The sequence below is a fragment of the Odocoileus virginianus genome, chromosome 4, assembly GCF_023699985.2.
Source record: "Odocoileus virginianus isolate 20LAN1187 ecotype Illinois chromosome 4, Ovbor_1.2, whole genome shotgun sequence".
NCBI classification, from domain to species: Eukaryota; Metazoa; Chordata; class Mammalia; order Artiodactyla; family Cervidae; genus Odocoileus; species Odocoileus virginianus.
The window spans coordinates 78,342,822-78,365,902 of record NC_069677.1 but is presented as its reverse complement, the minus strand read 5'-3'; the positions used below and the strand labels follow the sequence as shown (position 1 = coordinate 78,365,902).

Below are 23,081 nucleotides of genomic sequence, written 5' to 3'. Positions count from 1 at the left end.
ATGATTCAGAATATAGTTTAAAACAAGGAACAGAAGGAAATTCTAGTGGAAGATATATGCAGGGTGAAGAATGATTAATTTGCACAACTTCAGAATATGTCTCTTATGTTCAGATACTGGCAAACATGCTAGGGAATTGTTAGTTATTCAGTTGCTAGGTTATATCTGACTCTTTGCAACCCCATGGACTGAAGCACACCAAGCTCCTCTGTCCACTGTTTCCCAGAGTTTGCTCAAATTCATGTCATTTGAGGCTGTGATGCCATCCAACCATCTCATCCTCTGTCACCCCTTTCTTTTTCCTGCCCTCAGTCTTTCTCAGCATCAGGGTCTTTTCAAATGAGTCGGCTTTTCACATCAGGTGGCCAAAGTATTGGAGCTTCAGTTTCCACATCAGTCCTTCCAATGAATATTCATGGTTGATTTCCTGTAGGATTAACTGGTTTGATCATGTTGCTGTCCAAGGGACTTTCAAGAGGCTTCTCCTGCACCACAGTTTGAAAACATCAATTCTTCGGTGCCCAGTCTTCTTTATGGTCCAACGCTCACATCTGTACATGACTACTGGAAAAACCATAGCTTTGACTATGTGGACCTTTGTCCATAAAATTATGTCTCTGCCTTTTAATATGCTGTCTAGGTTTGTCATAACTTTCCTTCCAGGAAGCAAACATGACAGTGGATATTATTATTCAGATAACATCACCATGATGTTAAAGAGCAGGTCTCTGAGTTTCCATCTACTCTGGATTTGTGTATGTGTCTACTCTTTTTTTTTTCCATCTTTCCGTCACTTAGTGTGCTGACTTGAGAACTCTTCTACATGGGCAATAAGTTCTGACCTTTTTCATTTTTGTTTTGGTTGTGTCACACAGCATGCAGGATCTCAGAACCCTGAGCAGGGATAGAACACCTCCCCTCCACCCCCAGGCAGCGGTAGGTAGTGCAGAGTCTTAATCACTGGACCACCAGGACGGTCTGTATCTATCTACTGTCTCTCTGGTTTCTCTCTAATCCTTTCTACTGCAGAAAGGACTTCTGAAGACAGTATCCTCACAGCCTCTCCCACCAGAGCCCCTTCCTCCCTCAGGCATGTAAAGGCCCTTTCTGGGTCTTGTTTATATCTTTCTACCCCGTTAGTGCCCTGTCGTGTGATGCTAGCTCACATAGTGTCGGGAAATATTTTTGTCTGTGGTGCCCCAGCTCCAAATAGCAGAACGCTGATGTCAGATGCACCGTGGTCATTTTCACTTGTGTGCTTTTTCTAACACAGGAGGATTCCTCACATAGTAAGTACATCCATAAAGAGTCAGAAGTGAGCCCCACTGTGTAAGTGGATATGGACTCTTTCTTCACTGTTGTTTTAGGCAGGCCTGATGGCCTTCGGCAGCACTGGATACACCTGATGACTGGCCTCTCCTGGACGATCAGCTGAATAAAGCACATGACATTTACTTTTGTAGTGACCACCTTTAAAATGTTTTTAATTGGAGGATAATTGCTTTACAATGGAGGGCTGGTTTCTGCTATACAACAACACAAATCAGCCATAATCGTGTATCTGTATATATATATCCCCTCTCCAATATCTCAATTGGATATATATATGTATCCCCTTTCTCTTGAGCCTCTGCATATATGTGTATGTACATATATGTGTATATACACACACATATATACATATACACATACATATACACATATACACATACACATATATACACGCATACATGTGTATATATATATATATATATATATATCCCGTCTCCAGTATCTCAATTGGATATATATATATCCCCTTTCTCTTGAGCCTCAGCATATATGTGCATGTACATGTATGTGTGTGTGTATATATATATATATCTCCCCTCTCCAGTATCTCAATTGGATATAAATGTATATATATACCCCCTCTCTCTCTTGAGCCTCCCTTCCCACCCCGTCCTACCCCTCTGGGTCATCACAGAGCCCTGAGCTGAGCTCCCTGTGGTATGCAGGTACAGCTGCTTCCCCCTAGCTGTCTATTTTACATGTGGTAACATATATATGGGCTTCCCTGGTGGTTCAGATGGTAAAGAATCCGCTTGCCAATGCAGGAGTCCCCAGTTCAATCCCTGGGTCGGGAAGATCCTCCTGAAAAGGGAATGGCTACCCGCTCCAGTACTCTTGCCTGGGGAATCCCATGGACCGAGGAGCCTGGTGGGCTACAGTCCATGGGGTTTCAAAGAGTCAGACACGACTGAATGACTAACACTGTCAGTGCTGCTCTCAATTCTTCCCACTGTCTCTTCTGTAGCTATCATTTTAGTGCATGGCTGTCTTTGGCTGGAATCTGTGTTAACCTTATCTTCAACAGTAGAACAAAGAGTGATTCACCATCTGTTTCATAGATGAACTATCCAAAGCTTAAAAAGCAGACTGTATTATCAAAGGTCACACAAAGTGATATTGACAGATTTAGAATTCAGATCCATTGGATTCCCAAACTCAGAAATTTTTTTCCTCCACATTGAGGAATCTCTTCAGGTGTTTGAGCTTGTTACTGTTGGTACCAGAGAAAGACCTTTTAATTTGATACTTTATAACAACAGGAAAAAAAATTAGCTGAGTAGATTGAGCAACAAATTAATAAATGGTGTGTGCATCCAACTCTTTGTGACCCTGTGGACTGTAGCCTGCCAGATTCCTCTGTCCATGGGGTTCTCCAGGCAAGAATATTGGAGTGTCAGAGGGCCAGAGAGATTGAGTTCAGGTCCTGGCGACGAGATCACCAATCCAAGCCACTGGACCAGTGGTCAGTGACCAGGCACTCACGCTTTGGCTTTGCAGAAGAAGTATTCCCACAAAGATGATAAGTAGTGAAACAAGTAAAGTATTTATTAGGAGGAAACAGAGTACAGTATATGTGGATAGACAGATGGGCTGACCCAGAAAAAGAGAGTCCCTGAGTCGCACCCCCGTGCAGTTTGTATTACTTCTATGGGGCATTTCTTCCGGGTTTCCTCTGATCAGTCATTTTGGTTTGCCTGGTTCACGGTCCATATTTGGTGCATCTCGGAGCCCTCCTACATGTGCACACACATCTCTCAGCCAAGAGGGATTCTACCAAAGAGGCTTATGGGTAGTTAGCATCACTTAGCACCATTCCCCTTTGACCCCCCAGGGGTCTCTGCACACATGTAGTCATGGAGGTCTCCTGACTCTGAGAAACAAGTGGCCTGGTCTGGGCCCAGCTGCCTCTCCTAATTGTACTGCCTTTCTTATTTTGGGGTTTCAGTCCACAGGAAATGAATCTCCTATCACTTTATCCTGGGGCTCTCCATCTACCTCCCGCCTCAGTTTTACATTTCTGGATAGATATAGTCCACTAGCCTTTGTGCTGAGCATAGCAAGGCTGGTACTAAGCTGTGAGTTTTCTTCGCTGGCATTAACACACCTACCAGTTCATGCCAATGAATGAACATTGGAGACCTGTGCCAGCACTCAGCTGAAACCCATTTCTTCTGGGTTTAGGCAAGTTCTAAGAGCTTCGGTATGTCTGGTTTCTCCCTCTCAGCACACATCCTGAGTGTGTCCACAGGGATTCTGTCAGCAGAGAGCGGTGACAGCTGAGAGCCTGATAGTAAAGAGGGAACAGTGTGTGTTTGTGCATGCTAAGTCGCTTCAGTCTTGTCCAACTCTTTGTGATCCTATGGACTGTAGCCCACCAGGCTCCTCTGTCCAGGGGATTCTCCAGGCAAGAATAATGGAGTGTCTTGCTGTGCCCTTCTCCAGGGCATCTTCCTGATCCAGGGATTGAGCCCTCATCACCTTTATGTCTTCTGCCTTGGAGGGGGACTGTTTGCCACTAGTGCTACCTGGGAAACCCAGAGACAAGAGACAGAGGAACTGTTAAAGACAGAACTGGGGACTTGAACTCCTGGACCAATCAGTGCTTGTTGACAAGCCAAGATAGCTTCTAAAATATCCCTTTAATAACTGAGCATCGTGGCTCAATAATCTACAACTGCAATCATGACCCTAAATCCCCAAATCATTCACTATTGTTCAGTTGACTGCTTTACAGTATGTTTAACATGACAAACAGGATGTATGGACTATATTTTAGCAGTTTTTATATGTAAAGTGCTAATAATTTTCCAAGGAAAATAAAATTACTTACAAAAGTGTGGCTTTGCACAGTTGTATGTTATCAGAGAGTTCTGGGTAGTAAAGGGGTGTGTATGTGTGTGTGAGTGTGAGAGAGAGAGAGAAAGAGAGAAAGAGAGAGTGTGTAGTTTATTGCTATTAATATTTTGTGTTTTAGTAATTGCCTATTTCAACAGAAGCACATTCTTCCATCTCATTTAAGGCTGTGAACAAATCCATTTTTTCCGTATGATACAAAATCCTCTGCTGATGTAAGGCAGAAAGCGGGGTGCATTGAAAAGAAAGGGGGTGGTTGAGAAGATTCCTTGTCATCATGAAACCAAGGCACCTGGTGTCCTAGTGACTTAGCTATGCCTCATTGTCCCAAGAGTTCCCCGCGTCTTGGGAGTTTACGCTGAACCCCAGGACTCTGGATCTTTGTGGTCCTCTCCTAATCAGATTATTCTATTCTTCATCCTTATTTTAGGTTTTAAAATATTGATCAGTTTGGTGATGGGTTTCAATGAGAAATAAAGGGTTCGACAGAGATGGTTCAAATTAGCATGGGAATTCAGCTGACTCCTTCTTCCTTCCCTGTGAATATCTCAGAAAATGTTACACACCAACAAGGTTCCCAATTCTCTGAAACACCATGTCTTTAGAGAGTCTATCTAGCATGCTAAGTGGGTAAAAAGGAGTCAGCTATTCCAGGAGCAAAGTGAGTGATTAAATTAAATGTACGTGGAGAGTAGAGCCCTCTTAGGAATCAGCGGAGTAATGAGCGCAGGCTGCTGCTTCTGAAACCCAGAGGAGTCGTGCACGCGAGGCTCCCCTTACATGTCACCACTGCTGATGGCCTGTCAATTCTACTGGAAAGACTCCATCTTAGAGGGGTGACAGGAGCTAATATAGTAGCTTTTTGTCCCTTGTTTCTGTCTTTCACTCTGTACTTTAAAGTAACTGGTTATTAAAGTATTATGTAAGTATGCAAAATATATTGACAGGAAAAAAAGTGTTTCAATTATACACCATATATACTGGTACGACCTGTTTGGCATGTGATGACAAGTGACAAGTGGTAATTTTAGTTGCTGTTTTTAGGGGGAGGATAAAGCAAAAGTATCTAGAATATACATCATTCCCTTTTTCAGCTATTCTAATGTTTAGCATATTTATAGCATATTTTAAAATAAGTAACTAATATAATTGTTAAAAAAATAAATTTATTACTTAAAGGTATTTTATCCTTTACTAGTTAATTGGTGTTCTTCCAGAAAGCTTACGCTGAATCAGTATTTGTTTTATGATTTTTTTAAATTCATGTCCATTGAATTGCTTTCATATTGCATAAGAAGCAATAAGCTGTTTTTACTTTATCTGACAGTTGATCTATGAATAATTTACTGCTCTTATAAGAAATAACCAAGGGATGGATGTGAGAATTGTGTTCACAGTTTAAATATTTGAGACCTAAAATTAATGAAGTCAGGACTCCTGGCAAATTCTGATTAAAATAAAACAAAGGCAGTTTCAAATGAACCTAAGGAAAACAGTTGAAAAAAAATGTGAATTTTTGTCATTTTGGTCTTTACCCAAAGAAACAAAATCACATTACCTTTCAAGAAGAATTACATCAGATGCAGAAATTTTCCATAGGAAAGACTAACAGTGGTACAGGAGTCGAGTCTCCCACCATATAAGTGCTGGAGCTCACCTAGGAATATATTCCTTTGCTTTTATTTGGTGTATCACAAAAATTATCATTGAATGGTGAAAACTTATCTTTAGATATTTACATATCCTTAGATATTTTTAGCATTAATTAGATATTAATTAGATAGAGACATTAAATATCTTTAGATATTTTTGAAGGAAAGAATCATCTTTATTCTCCTTCAAGCAACAATGATTCTTGATCTCTTAATGCTGGCCATTTCTGTTCAAATTGAGTTATAGAGGCAAAACCCACAGGTCACAGAGAGCACATTGTGTCCAGTGTTGATATGAAGGAGGAAGAGTTGGGTATCACTTTTTTCTCCCTGAGGTGAAAATACTATCATCAGTAATTTCAGTAATAATCAGAAAATAGCAGAGCTGTCTAAAACACTGAATATAGGAAGAATTGATCTTTATCCTAGAATATAAATGTAAGCATTGGTTATTATTGAGGAAATAGGAAGTCTTTCCTGGGAAGGTTGTGGAATATATCATTGTTCTCTAGTCTAACATGTTTATGTTTTTATTGAAACACTTGAAATACTTACATGATGTAGAAATTTATGAAAGTTCATACTCCTTTGTCATATTCTGAGAGAAAAGTGATGATCAAAGAAAATCTGCTAAATTAGCAGCATGCTAATTACATGCCAATTTTCTTGCTCCTAAATAAATACATGACCTAAAAAATTAATTCATGAGACTACGCTTTACAAGTATGTGTTTATTGTGTAGTATACTCACTGCTTTTGAGCAACTGAACTGAACTGATAATCACTTGCTGCTGCTGCTGCTGCTAAGTCTCTTCAGTCGTGTCCGACTCTGTGCGACCCCATAGACGGCAGCCCACCAGGCTCCCCCATCCCTGGGATTCTCCAGGCAAGAACACTGGAGTGGGTTGCCATTTCCTTCTCCAAAGTGTGAAAGTGAAAGTGAAGTCGCTCAGTCGTGTTCCATTCTTCCGAGACCCCATGGACTGCAGCCTACCAGGCTCCTCCCTCCATGGGATTTTCCAGGCAAGAGTACTGGAGTGGGGTGCCATTGCCTTCTCCAAGTATACTCACTAAAACCCCTTAATTTAGGGTAAAGATTTAATATAGCCTGAACCCTTAAAGTAGCACACACATAAACGCAAACAAACACACACATCTATTATTTGCCTTCACATGAGTTTCCTTCAGGTGAAGAAAATCTACTCAGTGACTTTGTATGACTGGGTTGCTTCTGTTCTATTTTAATGGGGTAATCATTTTCTTCTATTTTAGGATCTAGATTTCTCATCACATCCACGGGCGCCTTGTATATTAAAGATGTACAGAATGAAGATGGATTGTATAACTACCGCTGTGTCACGCGGCACAGATACACCGGGGAGACCAGGCAAAGTAACAGCGCTAGACTTTTTGTATCAGGTAAAAACTCATCGGTACTGAGATTTCTGTTTCTGTTTTCTTTCGTTAGTGCTATGGGATGACTCTACTGAAATCATGGAACTCACGAGTAAAATGAAATCTGTATATCTGTCCCAAAATATTCTAGCAACTTCAGGGTGTTTTAAATAAAAAAAAAAAGAAAAAGAAAAACTTTACCCAATACAGTACAATGCAAATATGGATATTTCAAGTGAAATAATAATTTCACCTACTGTAAAATTCCAAACTTCTTTGACCCTCTATTATTCCTACTTTTTTGACAATATCTCCTCTTGCTATTGTTGTGCGTTATGTCACCACAGGGCTTTCTACCCTGCAGAGGTCTTAGGGAGCAGGACGTGGTCCTTGGAACACACCTCTTGTTCCCCATCTAGCAATAGTGGAGAAATTATCCACATTGACATAGAAGGGTGGGTTTGGTGGGGGTTGGGGGGAGACTCAAGAGGGAGGGAACATGTGTACACTTATGGCAAATTCATGGTGTTGTATGGTGGGAGCCAACACAAAAGTGTAAATCAACTATCCTCCAATAAAGAATTTTAAAATGTAATATTCTATGCCCATTGGTTTAATACAGCTCCTTTTTTAAGACTGTCTTACACGTTTTAAAATATAGCATATACATTATAAAGTGAATATAATGATATTAATCATTAGATAATAGTGATAATCATTATTAGTGAGTATAATAATGAGATTTTGAAATGTATATTGTGCAAATAAGCACTCAATTTAATGACTAAGGACTGTCTACATTTTATATCTTTTTTACCAATCAGTCAAAATAAAACAAAATCATGGAAATGAAAAAAAAAAAAAGGTTAAAGAAATAGGCACAGATGTATAGAACAGACTTGTGGACCCTGTGGGAGAAGGCGAGGGTGGGATGTTTCAAGAGAACAGCATCGAAACATGTATATCTAGGGTGAAACAGATCACCAGCCCAGGTTGGATGCATGAGACAAGTGCTCAGGCCTGGTGCACTGGGAAGACCCAGAGGGATGGGGTGGAGAGGGAGGTGGGAGGGGGGACCGGGATGGGGAATACATGTAAATCCGTGGCTAATTCATTTCAGTGTATGACAAAAACCACTTCAATGTTGTAAAGTAATTAGCCTTCAACTAATAAAAATAAATGGAAAAAAAAAAAAAAGAAATAGGCACAGCCTTCCAGGATTATTCTCAAGTGAAGGAAACCCAAAAGCAGTTTACTCCACTTTCATAAATATCTCAGTTTTGTGCCTCTTTTAATGGGAATTATACTTTGAGAAGATATTGACCTTTTGCAGAATCTTTACAGTTGGCTTGCTATTGACCCATCAGTCAGACAAATCAGCAATACATTTACACATGATTGCATTAGCACTCCATGCAGAAGTTTAGAAGTATGAAATGACCATCTCAGTATTAGAAATCAAATGTAAAATATATGACTTTTGCTCTTATAGGTTTAGAATGTAAAATTGATCCATGCAGTGAATAGCAATTTTATTTGTCGTGATGTTTTGTGTGGGAGACATGATAACAAATTTTTAAGTGCTGGAGTAATTAGAACAATGTCACCTAACACCCACTTACTGCCCTTGATAATGCTTTATCTGAATTCCTCTTCCACATTTACATCCTTAAAATAGTCAATGCTCACCTGTCTTTTAAGGTTTAGGACAAACATAAGTCATAATTAATTGATTTTTTTTCCCCCTCTGAACTTGAAAATAGTTTATCTTTACCTGTTCTTTTTCATATCAGTTGTTACTTTACCTCTTGTGTTATTAGTTATGACTTGTTGCCTCTGTTAAGGGCAAGAATAATCAGCACAGTTAAAAAAAATATGGTTATTTAAAAATGTAGAGAAAATTAATTATAAAATGAGTAGCCTCTATTATCTGTTCCATGGTGTTTTTAATAATAGGCTTCCCTGATAGCTCAGTTGGTAAAGAATATGCCTTCAGTGCAGGAGACTCTGGTTCAATTCCTGGGTTGGGAAGATCTGCTCGAGAAGGGATAGGCCACCCGCTCCAGTATTCTTGGGCTTCCCTTGTGGCTCAGCTGGTAAAGAGTCAGCCTGCAATGAGGGAGTCCTGGGTTTGATCCCAGGGTTGGGAAGATTCCCTGGAGAAGGGAAAGGCTCTCCATTCCAGTATTCTGCCCTGGAGAATCCCATGGACTGTATAGTCCATGGGGTCGCAAAGAGTCGGACGTGACTGAGCGACTTTCACTTTCATGGTGCCTTTAATAAGAGCACAATGAAATATTTGTTCAGAATATCCTAGGAAAGGTCTTTTATGATTGAAGAGGAACTTTTTCATGACAATACTGAAGTAAGAAAGGAAACAGTCTTGGAGGAATGGTGGCATGGATCTGGGTATAAGATGAAACTGAGCTTAGCAGAAAGAAGCAAATATGTATTTCTCCATTGAGATAATGTGAATCAAGTGGTGATAATCTCAGGAGGCCATTTTTCTCTAAAATGAATCCTGGGAGGAAAAAAAAAAAACCTTAAAAAACAGGTGAGAAAACAGAAAAAAATAGCCTTGTTTATCTCTAGATCATTAAGTACAGATTTCTCAGAGTTGAAATGGCAAATTTGCTTTTCTTAATCACAAGCTTAATTATTACTTTTTATGTTTCAAAAATAGGCAGCAGGACTCATGAGCATTGATTGGGTCACCACAGAAGCGATGAGAGTCCATGAGATTGCCTCATGAGCATTTGTGCAGATCTGTTAGGAGCATCAGAGCAGAAACTAGTGAAGGAACATCATACACTTGAACACCAGCAGGAAAGAACAGAGGGGATAAGATTGAACATTAGGGGTTAAAGGTGGTAGTTGTAAGAAGGGAGAAGTCAGCAGAGTCACACACTCAAAAGGCTCTTAAGAGAGTCTACTGCATATGGCAAATAGCTTGTGACGTTTTGGTCAGAGAAATTTCATTAAAGTAGTTGAGGGAGGAAATAGCTGATGCTAGAACTTGGGAACATAGTCACTGAGTGAAGATTATCTAGAGTTTAAGCTTTGAAGGGTAACAGAAAATGATTTTATTTTAAATTAGATCTAGATTTTTAATAAATATATACATGGCGTTTGCTTGTGGGGCTTTGCTAGTAACAAGGTTTTTAATGATTCCAAATTTTTCCTGGAGTGGAAACAGATTCAACAGGATAACAAAAGAAAAACAATGTTAAAGGATGACATTTTCAAAAAAAGTAGGTGACAGGGATGCTCAGAAACTCTTAAGCATGTGGGGCTGTAGATAAACTACTGGCAACGGCGCATCCAATGTAAGAGAAACAGCAGTGTAGGAGAAGCAATGGATGGTGAAGGGGAAGGCCTATTGAGATTACTATATAATCACAGAAATGCAAAATGGTCAACAAGTTGTTGTTTTTGTTCTGTTGCTAAGTCATGTCAGATTCTTTGCAACCCCATAGACTGCAGCATGCCAGTCTCCCCTGTCCTTTACTATCTCCCAGAGTGTGCTCAAACTTATGTCCATTGAGTTGGTGATGCCATCCAACCATCTCATCCTCTGTTGCCCCCTTCTCCTCTTGCCCTCAGTCTTTCCCAACATCAGGGTCTTTCCCAATGAGCTGGTTCTTCACATCAAGTGGCCAAAGTATTGGAGCTTCAGCTTCAACATGATTTCTTCCAATGAATATTCAAGGTTGATTTTCTTTAGGATTGACTTGTTCCATTCCCTTGCTATCCAAGGGGCTGTCAAGAGTCTTCTCCAGTACTACAATGCAAAAGCATCAATTCTTCACCACTTGGTCTTCTTTACAATCCAATTCTCATATCTATACATGACTACTGGAAAAACCGTAGTGTTGACCGTAGGAACTTTTGTCAGCAAATGCTCATCTCCAAAAAGCAGAGGAGGACTATTTCTTGGTGAAAACCTGGGGAACTGTGTTTGAGGATATTCAGAACACTTTTACATCCCTATACAAGCTCTGAGTTGAAGATAAGTATAAAAGGCTGTGACATCACATGGTTAAGTGGTGGTCTGACTCCTTGTCTATCTCAGAAGTCTTCATCAAATACTACTTTCAGAAGAAGAGAGACTCACCCTGAGGGAAACTGCTGGATTTAGGTATCAAATTGAGCCAGAGTGAAAAACTAAATGGAGAGAGAGAAGGTGTTTCCATTGAAAAGGTCCAGAAGCAACAGGCAACCAATAACAACTAGCAACTCTACCACCTAGACAATAGTCTCTTTTAAATATTATACCATAATAACAGGGACCACAGTTTCTTGGAATAATGATCACTTGTTATTTTGGGACAGGAAACATGTAAGATGAGCCTGAAATATAAATAGGGTCTTGCCAAAATTATATATAAATAAATATATATATGTATGTATTAATATTAAGGCACACATAGGTGTGTATATATGTGCATACATATATACTTGCCTAATGTACATGTACAAATATATAATTATTTGCATATATATTTACATGTACACATGTCCATATACATTAAATAATAACAGAAGCAATAATAATAATAATCTTATTGGTCTACTTAGTGATAACTAGGGCAGGCACCAACTCTTGACTTTGATAACTAGTCATTATAGAGAACAATGAAAATTCTCCCTGTTTTTCCTATAAGTGCTATATATTTCACGATAACCAAACTATCCTAGTTCAGGAAGAAAAGTTCTTATTTACAGAATAATCATATCTGTTGAATGTGAAAATAGTAAGAAAATATTTAAATTGCAATTTTAAATCCTTAGTAAAATAATTCAGACAAACAACATCTGAATTTGCTTATCAATTTTAGCCTCATTGAGTTTGGCATGCAACTTATATAGCCTCAATATACAAATGCAAAAGGAATGATAAAAGATTAAACTTGATCTAACCAATCCATCAGAACTGAATTCCAGTCATAAGAAAAAATGGCAATAGAGGAACAGGCTAAATGGCAGCATAAAGAAAGATATTCAAAATGCGGGATTTCCTATGCAATGACTTATCTGTTTCTTCAATAAACCAGAGACATGAGAAGAAATAGAAGAAGGCTGCTCTGAATTAAAAGAGAGTCAAGAACCATAACAATTAAGATCACTGGTAAGGGGGTGTGGCAAAGATAATGGAGTAGGAAGATCCTAAGCTACTTCTTCCCATTGACACACCAAAAATACTACTATCTATAGAGGAAATATCAATGGCAATAACTTAAAGGCATGCAGAAAAGTTTTCCATAATTAAAAATATAAAGAAGGAACCACAATAAGATAGGTAGGAGATGCAGAGACATGACAAACTCCCAGAGAGGCAACCCTCAAATGGAAAAATCAAAATTGCAGAAGTTCTCCCCAAGGAATAAGGAGTCTGAGCCCAACATCAAGCTTCTTAGTCTTGGAGTTCTTCACCAGGAAGATAAAACCTCCAGAATGTCTGACTTTGAAAGCCAGTGGGGCTTATGTATGAGAGAGCTGGAGGACAAAAGATAGATATTCCACTTTTAAAGACTCATGCAAAATCTCACATGCTCCAAGACCCAGTGCAGAGGCAATCGTTTGAAAGTAGCCTGGGTCAGACCCACTTGCTAATTTTGGAAAGCCTCCGGGAGAGGCAGTAACTAACTGGGACTGCCCCAGGGTACAGACAACAGTTCAGTCGCTAAGTTGTGTCCAACATTTTCAACCCCATGGACTGTAGCACACCAGGCTTCTCTGTCCTTCACCATCTCCCAGAGTCTGCTCAAATTCATGTCCACTGAGTCAGTGATGCTATCCAACCATCTCATCCTCTGCTTCCCCCTTCTCCTTTTCCCTTCAATCTTTCCCATCCTTAGGGTCTTTTTCAATGAGTTGGCTCTTCACATCAGGTGGCCAAAGTGTTAGAGCTTCAGCTTCATCATCAGTCCTTCCAATGAATATTCAGGGTTTATTTCCTTTAGGATTGACTGGTTTGATTTTCTTTCAGCCTAAGGAACTCTCAAAGGGTCTTCTCGAGCACCATAGTCCTTTTTGGTCCAACTCTCAAATTCATACATGACTACTGGAAAAGCTATTGCTTTGACTATGCAGACTTTGTTGGTAAAGTGATATCTCTGTTTTTTAATTCTCTGTCTAGGTCTGTCATAGCTTCCCTTCCAAGGAGCAAGCACCTTTTTAATTTCATGGCTGCAGACACCATCCACAGTAATTTTGGAGGCCAACAAAATTGAATCTGTCACTACTTTTATATTTTCCCTTTCTATTTGTCATGAAGTGATGGGACTGGATGCCATAATCTGTTTTTCACCAGTGATACAGACATTGGGGGAAGCAATTTTGGAGAGCTCATTCCATCATGAGGACACTAGTGCTGGCAAGTGCCATTTTGGAGTCTTCCCTCTTGCTCATTAGTGCTGGTGGTTTACCTGCCTATTAGACAATTGGACAGCAACCCCTGGACCAACACCATCCCAAGGCTAGCAGCCCATTGCATGGAAAACCAGCTCCCTGCCCCATCCCCCACCACCCCCCACCAGTAGGGCAGCAGCCGTTACATGAAGCAGGGCCTGCCAGCCAACCAGGATGGGGTCCATCCCTGCCTACCAGCCACTCTCAGTAGTCAGCCCCACCACAACTGAAGGGTCCCTGCAGTCCATATAAGGGGCTCCCCTAGAGCTCTTGGCACTGGTAAATAGAGAAGAGTGTGCTGCTGGGCCCCATAGGACATTTCCAATATAAGGCCACTTCCTCAAAATTGGGATATGTAAGTGATATCCATAACACACAGAAATAAAAACAGAATTCAGCAAAATGAGGCAACTGAGGAGTATTTTGCAAATAAAAGAACAAGATAAAGTTCCAGAAGAAGAACTAAGGAGATAACAATCTCCCTAACTGAAAAAACTCAAGCTTAAGATCACAAAGGTGCTCAATGAACTTGAGAGAAGAATGGATGAACATGATGAGAAGTCTAATAGCAAGTTAGAAAGCAGAAGAACCAAACAGAGCTGAAGACTATGATTACTAAACAGAAGAATACACTAGAAGGAATCAACAGTAGATTAGATTAAGCAGGGAAACAGAGCGGTGAACTGGAAGACAGAGTAGTGGAAAGCTCCTAAGTTGAACTGAAAACAGAAAAAGAAATTAAAATGAAGACAGTTTAAGAGACCTGGGGATAATCACACTTACTATCTTATACACTATAGGGATCTCAGAAGGAAAACAGAGAAGGAAAGGGGCAGAAAAATTATTGGAAGAAATAATAGCTGAACACTTCCCTAACCAGGGAATGTAAGCAAGTATTCAGGTCCAGGAAGCAGAGGCTTACTCTCACACACACATAAAACGATGAACCAAAGAGATCCACACCAAGACACATTATAATTAAAATGGCAAAAATTAAAGATATAAAGAGAATCTTAAACACAGCAAGGAAAAAAGAACTACTTAAGTACAAAAGAACTCCCGTGAGACTATCAACAGACTTTTCAGCAGAAACTTTGCAGGCCAGAAAGCAGTGTCGTAATATATTTAAAGTGATGAAAGAAAAACAAATAAAATAAGATTATTCTACAAAGGAGAGATAAGTAGTTTTACAGATAAGCAAAAGTTAAAAGATTTCAGCACCACTAAACCTTCCCTGGTGGCTCAGGTGGTAGAGAATCCACCTCCAATGCAGGAGATCTGAGTTCGATCCCTGGGTTGTGAAGATCTCCTGGAGGAAGAAATGGCAACCCACTCCAGTATTCTTACCTGGAGAACCCCCATGGACAGAGGAACCTGATGGGCTACAGTCCATGGCGTTGCAAAGAGTTGGACACAAATAAGCGACTAAGCACACAAGCCTATCTTATAAAGACTACTAAAGGATGCATGAGACAAGTGTTCAGGGCTGGTGCACTGGGAAGACCCAGAGGGATGGGATGGGGAACACATGTAAATCCATGGCTGATTCATGTCAATGTATGGCAAAAACCACTACAGTATTGTAAAGTAATTAGCCTCCAACTAATAAAAATAAATAGGAAAAATTTAACAACAAAAAAAAGAAAAGACCAAAAAAAAAAGACTACTAAAGGGACTTCTCTAAGCAGAAAAGACCACATCTAGAAATATGAAAATTAGAAAAAGAAAATATGGCTGGTAAAGGCAAACATATAGTAAAGGTAGTTGATCCACAAATTGTAAGTCTAGCAAAAGATTGAAAGACAACAGCAGTAAGATCATCTGTATCCACAATATGTTGAGGGCAACACAAAACAGAAAGATGTAAAATATAAACTTGAAATACTAAAATGGTGGCAAATAAAAATGGAGAGTTTTTAAAGTGTGTTCAAACTTAAGAGATCATCAAATTAAAATAATCAAGATCATCAAATTAAAATAATCAAATATATGTTTGTATATATATGTGTGTGTGTATATATGTATGTATATGTGTGTGTGTGTGTATATATATATATATATATATATATATATATACAGCTATAGAAATCTACATACAAGCCAAAATACATTTATGTACAAGCCAAAAATCTATACTGGGTACACAAGCAAAGAAAAATGAATCCAGACATAATGCGAAAGATAGTCATCAAATCACAAGAGAAGAGAGCAGAAAAAGCTAAAAGAAAACTATGAAAACAAAAAAAACGATGAACAAAATAGCAGTAAGTAGATATCTGCCAATAATTACTTTAAATGTGAATGGATTAATGCTCTAATCAAAAGGTATACAGTGGCTGATTGGATTTAAACAAAAAAAAAAAAAACTCACATATATGCTGCCAACAAGAGACTCACTTCAAATCTAAAGACACACACAGACTGAAAGTTAGAGGATGGAAACAGGTATTTGGTCAAAGGGAAACAAAAAGAAGATTGTTGTAGCAATACTTGTATCAGAAATGCATGAGACAAGTGCTCAGGCCTGGTGCACTGGGAGGACCCAGAGGGATGGGGTGGAGAGGGAGGTGGGAGGGGGGACCGGGATGGGGAATACATGTAAATCCATGGCTAATTCAATGTATGACAAAAACCACTGCAATGCTGTAAAGTGATTGGCCTCCAACTAATAAAAATAAATGGGAAAAAAAAATAAATAAATAAAACAAAGATTTTAACAAGATACAAGAAAGAATATTACATGATGATAAAGGGATCAATCTGAAAGGAAACTATAGGAAGCATAATTTCTATGCATCCAACATAGAAATATTTAAATAAAGAAAATACTGGCAGACATATTGGGACATATTGACAGCAACACAATTATAGAAGCAGATTTTAATGTCCCATTTACATCAATGAACAGATCATTCAAAAATAAAATCAATAAGGAAGCATTCACTGAGTGAAACTTTAGACAAAAAAGACAAGAAAGATTAATCAATTCCTGATGCCCATTTCCAGTCAAATTCAATCCCAGCTGCAGGCAACTACAATCTATTCTCTGTCTCTATAGATTTGTGTTTTCTGTGTGTTTTGTATAAATCAAATTCTGTGATATGTGACTTTGTATCTGGCTTCTTTCATTTAGCCTGATCTTTTGAGGTCCATCCCTGTTGTAACATGTTCATTCATATAGTAACATGTCATAGCATGTATCTTTTATATTGCTGATTACTATGTATGTATATTCACATTTTGCTTATACAGCTACTAAACAATGGTCCTATTGTTTAATATGAAGTATTTCAACTTTTTGGCTCCTGTGAAAAATCCTGCTATGAACATTTGTGAAAAAGTGTTTGATTGAACATGGGTTTTCCTTTGTCTAGGGTGGATTCTTACAGTGGAGCTTTTGAGCCTTGTGATGAACTGAAGTTTAACATTTTACAAAACTGCCAAGTGTTTTCCAAAGTGGTTGCCCCATTTTACTTTCAAGTCAACAATGCATGAAAGTTCTACTTTCTTCTCCACATCCTCACAAGCACTTGCTGCCATGGGGGTCTTTATTGTAGGCATCCTAGTAAGTGTGATACTCTCACCTGGAAAATCCCATGGATGGAGGAGCCTGGTAGGCGGCAGTCCATGGGATTGCTAAGAGCACAGCTCAGCGACTTCACTTTCACTTTTCACTTTCATGCATTGGAGAAGGAAATGGCAACCCACTCCAGTGTTCTTGCCTGGAGAATCCCAGGGACAGGGGAGCCTGGTGGGCTGCCGTCTATAGGGTTGCACGGAGTTGGACACGACTGAAGTGACTTAGCAGCAGCAGCAGCAGCAAGTGTGAAATAGTAGCTCACCATGGTTTTAATTTGCACTGTCCTAGTGGCTGGGTTTCCCAGGTGGCTCTGTGGCAAAGAATCCATGTGCCAGTGCAGGAGACATGTGTTCCATCCTTGGGTGGAGAAGAACCGCTGGAGAAGAAAACGGCAATCCACTCTAGTATTCTTGCCTGGGAAATCCCATGGACAGAGGAAACTGGTGGACTACAAGCCATGGGATCCCAAAAGAATTACATACAACTTAGAAACTAAACAACAACAGCAATCGTAGTGGCTAACAGTACTGAACATCTTTCCATGTGCTTATCAGTCATCTGTACATCTTCTTTGGTGATGTGTCAGCTTCAACCTTTTGAAAATTCTGAGGGAGAGGAATGTATATGAATAGGGCTTTCTTTCTGTTCATACATATACGTGTGTGTGTGTGTGTGTGTGTGTGTGGTGTGTGCATATATGGTCTTCCCTGGTGGTTCATTTCAGTTCAGTCACTCAGCTGTGTCAGACTCTTTGCAACCCCATGAACTGCAGCTCACCAGGATTCCCTGTCCATCACCAACTCCTGGAGCCTACTCAAACTCACGTTCATCGTGTTGGTGATGCCATCCAACCATCTCATCCTCTGTCATCCCCTTCTCCTCCCGCCTTCAGTCTTTCCCAGCATCACAGTCTTTTCCAATGAGTCGGATCTTCGCATCAGGTGGCTGGTGGCTCAGATAGTAAAGAACCTGCCTGCAATGCAAGAGACCCGGGTTTGATCCCTGGGTTGAAAGATCCCCTGGAGAAGGGAATGGCAGTTCACTCCAGTATTATTACCTGGAGAATTCCATGGACAGAGGAATCTTAAGGATGTATTAGTAGTTGAAATTATACATAAAATTTGAATTATGTATGAGGTCCTATGATTCTGAATGACACTTTAACTCCTTCACTGCATCTAAGAATGTTTTCCTTTCCTTTTGCAGACCCAGCGAACTCAGCCCCATCCATACTGGATGGGTTTGATCACCGCAAAGCCATGGCAGGGCAGCGTGTGGAGCTACCTTGCAAAGCGCTTGGGCACCCTGAGCCAGATTACCGCTGGCTGAAGGACAACATGCCCCTGGAACTCTCTGGAAGGTTCCAGAAGACCGTGACAGGGCTGCTTATTGAGAACACACGTCCCTCAGACTCAGGCAGCTATGTGTGTGAAGTGTCCAACAGATATGGAACTGCTAAGGTGATAGGCCGCCTGTACGTGAAACGTAAGTTGGATGGTAACTGGCAGTGGTGATGCTGGCTGCCAATGGTGGAGCTCTTGTTACAAGTTATGCCCTGGCTTTCTCTGTAGCTCCCATGAATCCTCACTCCATTTTAGCCCCATTTCACAGATGAAGAAATCAAGTCTTCAAATGCTGGAGGTTACTCCTTGGAAGGAAAGTTATGACTAACCTAGACAGCATATTGAAAAGCAGAGATATTACTTTGTCAACAAAGGTCTATCTAGTCAAGGCTATGGTTTTTCCAGTGGTCATGTATGGATGTGAGAGTTGGACTGTGAAGAAAGCTGAGTGCCGAAGAATTGATGCTTTTGAACTGTGGTGTTGGAGAAGACTCTTGAGAGTCCCTTGAACTGCAAGGAGATCCAGCCAGTCCATCCTAAAGGAGATCAGTCCTGGGTGTTCATTGGAAGGACTGATATTGAAGCTGAAACTCCAATACTTTGGCCACCTGATACGAAGAACTGACTCATTTGAAAAGACCCTGATTCTGGGAAAGATGCAGGGCAGGAGGAGAAGGGGACGATAGAGGATGAGATGGTTGGATGGCATCACCAACTCAATGGACATGGGTTTGGGTGATCTCTGGGAGTTGGTGATGGACAGGAAGGCTTGGCATGCTGCAGTTCATGGGTTCACAAAGAATTGGACACGACTGAGCAACTGAACTGAACTAACACAGTTGGAGAGTCTGGGGCCACAGTATCCAGCTCCAAGATAACATTACCTAGCTGTTGAATTCAGAATGGCCCACCTGTCTGCAAATCAATGGAGAGAGATAAGCAAGGTGGTGCTGTCAGCACAGGCAATGGTGATCAGATCAAAGGAGTTGCCCTTGGCCAGTTGCCAGATTCTGCTTTACGTTTCTAAATGGGGCTGTTATCACCTCTTTACAGGGCTGAATCTAGAGCAGTAATTATCCGAAAATTGGACTTAGATTCAAAATTAGAGATAATTTAGTCCAAGTATGGTGACTATAGCTTCCCTAGGGGTCAGTGGTAAAAAAAAAAGTGAAGTGGAAGTTGCTCAGTCATGTCTGACTCTTTGTGATCTCATGGACTATACAGTCCATAGAATTCTCCAGGCCAGAATACTGGAGTGTGTAGCCTTTCCCTTCTCCAGAGGATCTTCCCAACCAAGGGACTGAACCCAGGTCTCCCACATTGCAAGTAGATTCTTTACCAGCTGAGCCACCAGGGAAGTCCCAGTAGTAAAAAAAAAAAAAAAAAAAAAAAAACCCTCCTGCAATGCAGGAGAAGGCATTCTATCCCTGAGTTGGGAATATCCCTTGGAGAAGGAAATGGCAACCCACTCCAGTATTCCTGCCTGGGAAATCCCATGGACAGAGAAGTCTGGTGGGCTACAGTCCATACAGTCACGAAGAATCAGACACAACTGAAGAACTGAACAACAACAGCATGATGGATACATCTCATCTCTAACTGATCTGGAATGACCAATGTGAGGAAGATGATGAGAAGGAAGCTGAAGGCAGACACAGAGGAAGAAGGGATGTGATTGCAGGGGCACGCTCTCTAATCTAGTTATAAAGCTTTAATTTTACTCATGCACAAACGAAATCAAACTGATTTTACTCAATATCACAGGACCAGAAATGAGTGGTAGAACTTTGGTCAAAATACATGGCTATTAGTTGCCAGTAGGAAAATATATATATTTGTATACATAAAAATTTGATGAATTGAACAAACTGAGTATGAGTCTGGCATTTAACAGGGAAGCATTTTTTTATCCTGCCTTTTTTCCAGTCTTATGCCTGTTTATGGAACTGCCTCTTCAATGTCACTATGGATATAGACGGCTTTAGCACAATACCAGCCCAAGTGAGTCCATTTGAAACAAATATCCCAAAGATTGCCTGGAATCAGCTGTCCAGACTGAGTCCTGCAAATGTCATTTGAATGTGCTTAGGCTGATTTTCACTAGAAATGGAGGATAATGTCTGCACAATTATATTTCTGTGAAGTGCCTCGTCGATGAAACAATGAAACATTGGACAACTACTGAGAATTACTCCAATGGGAGGTTTAAAATCACTTTTTGTGGATCCACAGTTTCTGCTGAATAAAATTTATATATTAAGATAGTGGTGACAGCATGTCAAGAAAACCTGTAAGGTCACATTTCCCATTGTTTTGCTTCAAAAAAGCCTACTTCCTGTGAAATCTAACTTCCTTCCCCCTACAAGCAGTTCTTTCCCTAAAAGTGCAAGCCATGCTGCTCCCTCCACATGGAAGATGATTTTCAAATACTTGAATGTCTAAAACTCCCCATATTTCTAAGTCTAATGCAATGCCTTATTCCCCAGGCATTCCCCATCCCCCTCCTGTTTTCTGCTCAAGGCTCAGAATAGTTTATTGCTTTCTCTGTAAAGACATTTATCATTGTTGACATTGTAAATGACCCTGAAGCTGGGAAACATTGAGGGTAGGAGGAGAAGGGGTTAACAGAAGATGAGATGGTTGGATGGCATCACCGACTCAATGCACATGAGTTTCAGCACACTCTGGGAGGTAGTGAAGGACAGGGAAACCAGGTGTGTTGCATTTCATGGGGTTGCAAAGTGTTGGACATGACTGGGCAACTGAACAACAGTAACACATTGTAAAAGATATCTGTTCAGTTCAGGTCAGTCGCTCAGTCGTGTCGGACTTTTTGTGACTGCAGGAATCACAGCATGCCAGGCCTCCCTGTCCATCACCAACTCCCGGAGTTTACTCAAACTCATGTCCATCGAGTCGGTGACGCCATCCAGCCATCTCATCCTCTGTCATTCCCTTCTCCTCCTGCCCCCTATCCCTCCCAGGATCAGGGTCTTTTCCAATGAGTCAACTCTTCTCATGAGGTGGCCAAAGTATTAGAGTTTCAGCTTCAGCATCAGTCCTTCCAGTGAACACCCAGGACTGATCTTCTTTAGGATGGACTGGTTGGATCTTCGTGCAGTTCAAGGGACTCTCAAGAGTCTTCTCCAACACCACAGTTCAAAGGCATCAATTCTTCGGCGCTCAGCTTTCTTCACTGTCCAACTCTCACATCCATATGTGACCACTGAAAAACCCATAGCCTTGACTAGACAGACCTTTGTTGGAAAAGTAATGTCTCTGCTTTTTAATATGCTATCTAGGTTGGTCATATCTTGCCTTCCAAGGAGTTAAGCATCTTTTAATTTCATGGCTGCAATCACCATCTGCAGTGATTTTGGAGCCCAAGAAAATAGTTTAACACTGTTTCCACTGTTTCCCCATCTATTTCCCATGAAGCGATGGGACCAGATGCCATGATCTTAGGTTTCTGAATGTTGACCTTTAAGCCAACTTTTTCACTCTCCTCTTTTACTTTCATCAAGAGGCTTTTTAGTTCCTCTTCACTTTCTGCCATAAGGGTGGTGTCATCTGCATATCTGAGGTTATTGATATTTCTCCCAGCAATCTTGATTCCAGCTTGTGCTTCTTCCAGCCCAGGATTTCTCATGATGTACTCTGCATATAAGTTAAATAAGCAGGGTGACAATATACAGCCTTGACATACTCTTTTTTCCTATTTGGAACCAGTCTGTTGTTCCGTATTCAGTTCTAGCTGTTGCTTCCTGACCTGCACATAGGTTTCTCAAGAGGCAGGTCAGGTGGTCTGGTATTCCCATCTCTTTCAGAATTTTTCACAGTTTATTGTGATCCCCACAGTCAAAGGCTTTGGCATAGTCAATAAAGCAGAAATAGATGTTTTTCTGGAACTGTCTTGCTTTTTTGTTGATCCAGCGGATGTTGGCAATTTGATCTCTGGTTCCTCTGCCTTTCCTAAAACCAGCATGAACATCTGGAAGTTCTTGGTTCACATATTGCTGACACCTGGCTTGGAGAATTTTGAGCATTACTTTACTAGCGTGTGAGATGAGTGCAATTGTGCGGTATTTTGAGCATTCTTTGGCATTGCCTTTCTTTGGAATTGGAATGAAAACTGACCTTTTCCAGTCCTGTGGCCACTGCTGATTTTTCCAAATTTGCTGGCATATTGAGTGCAGCACTTTTACAGCATCATCTTTTAGGATTTGAAATAGCTCAGCTGGAATTCCACCACCTTCACTAGCTTTGTTCATAGTAATGCTTTCTAAGGCCCACTTGACTTCACATTCCAGGATGTCTGGCTCTAGGTGAGTGATCACACCTTCATGATTATCTGGTCTTAATTCTGAATATGTTTGTTTTCCTGTTTGTATTTGTCAGCTTTGTCTGGAAAAGTTCCAGGTATGCCTCTGATACGCCCATCCTCCCTTCTGACTGGTCCTTAGTTTGGTCTCTCTTTTCCAAGTGGAAATGATGCTCTTGGAAATTCAGAATGTT

At 40.4% G+C, this 23,081-nt stretch overlaps 1 protein-coding gene across 1 annotated transcript in view; it reads left to right on the top strand.

The window, feature by feature from the left end:
• DSCAM (DS cell adhesion molecule) overlaps nucleotides 1-23,081 on the top strand; it is an 808,668-nt gene that overhangs the window by 479,640 nt on the left and 305,947 nt on the right. Inside the window, exons 4-5 of the mRNA XM_070466795.1 lie at nucleotides 7,110-7,256; nucleotides 18,430-18,708. Of these exons, the coding sequence (XP_070322896.1) occupies nucleotides 7,110-7,256; nucleotides 18,430-18,708 (426 nt within the window). The remainder of the gene's footprint in view (nucleotides 1-7,109; nucleotides 7,257-18,429; nucleotides 18,709-23,081) is intronic.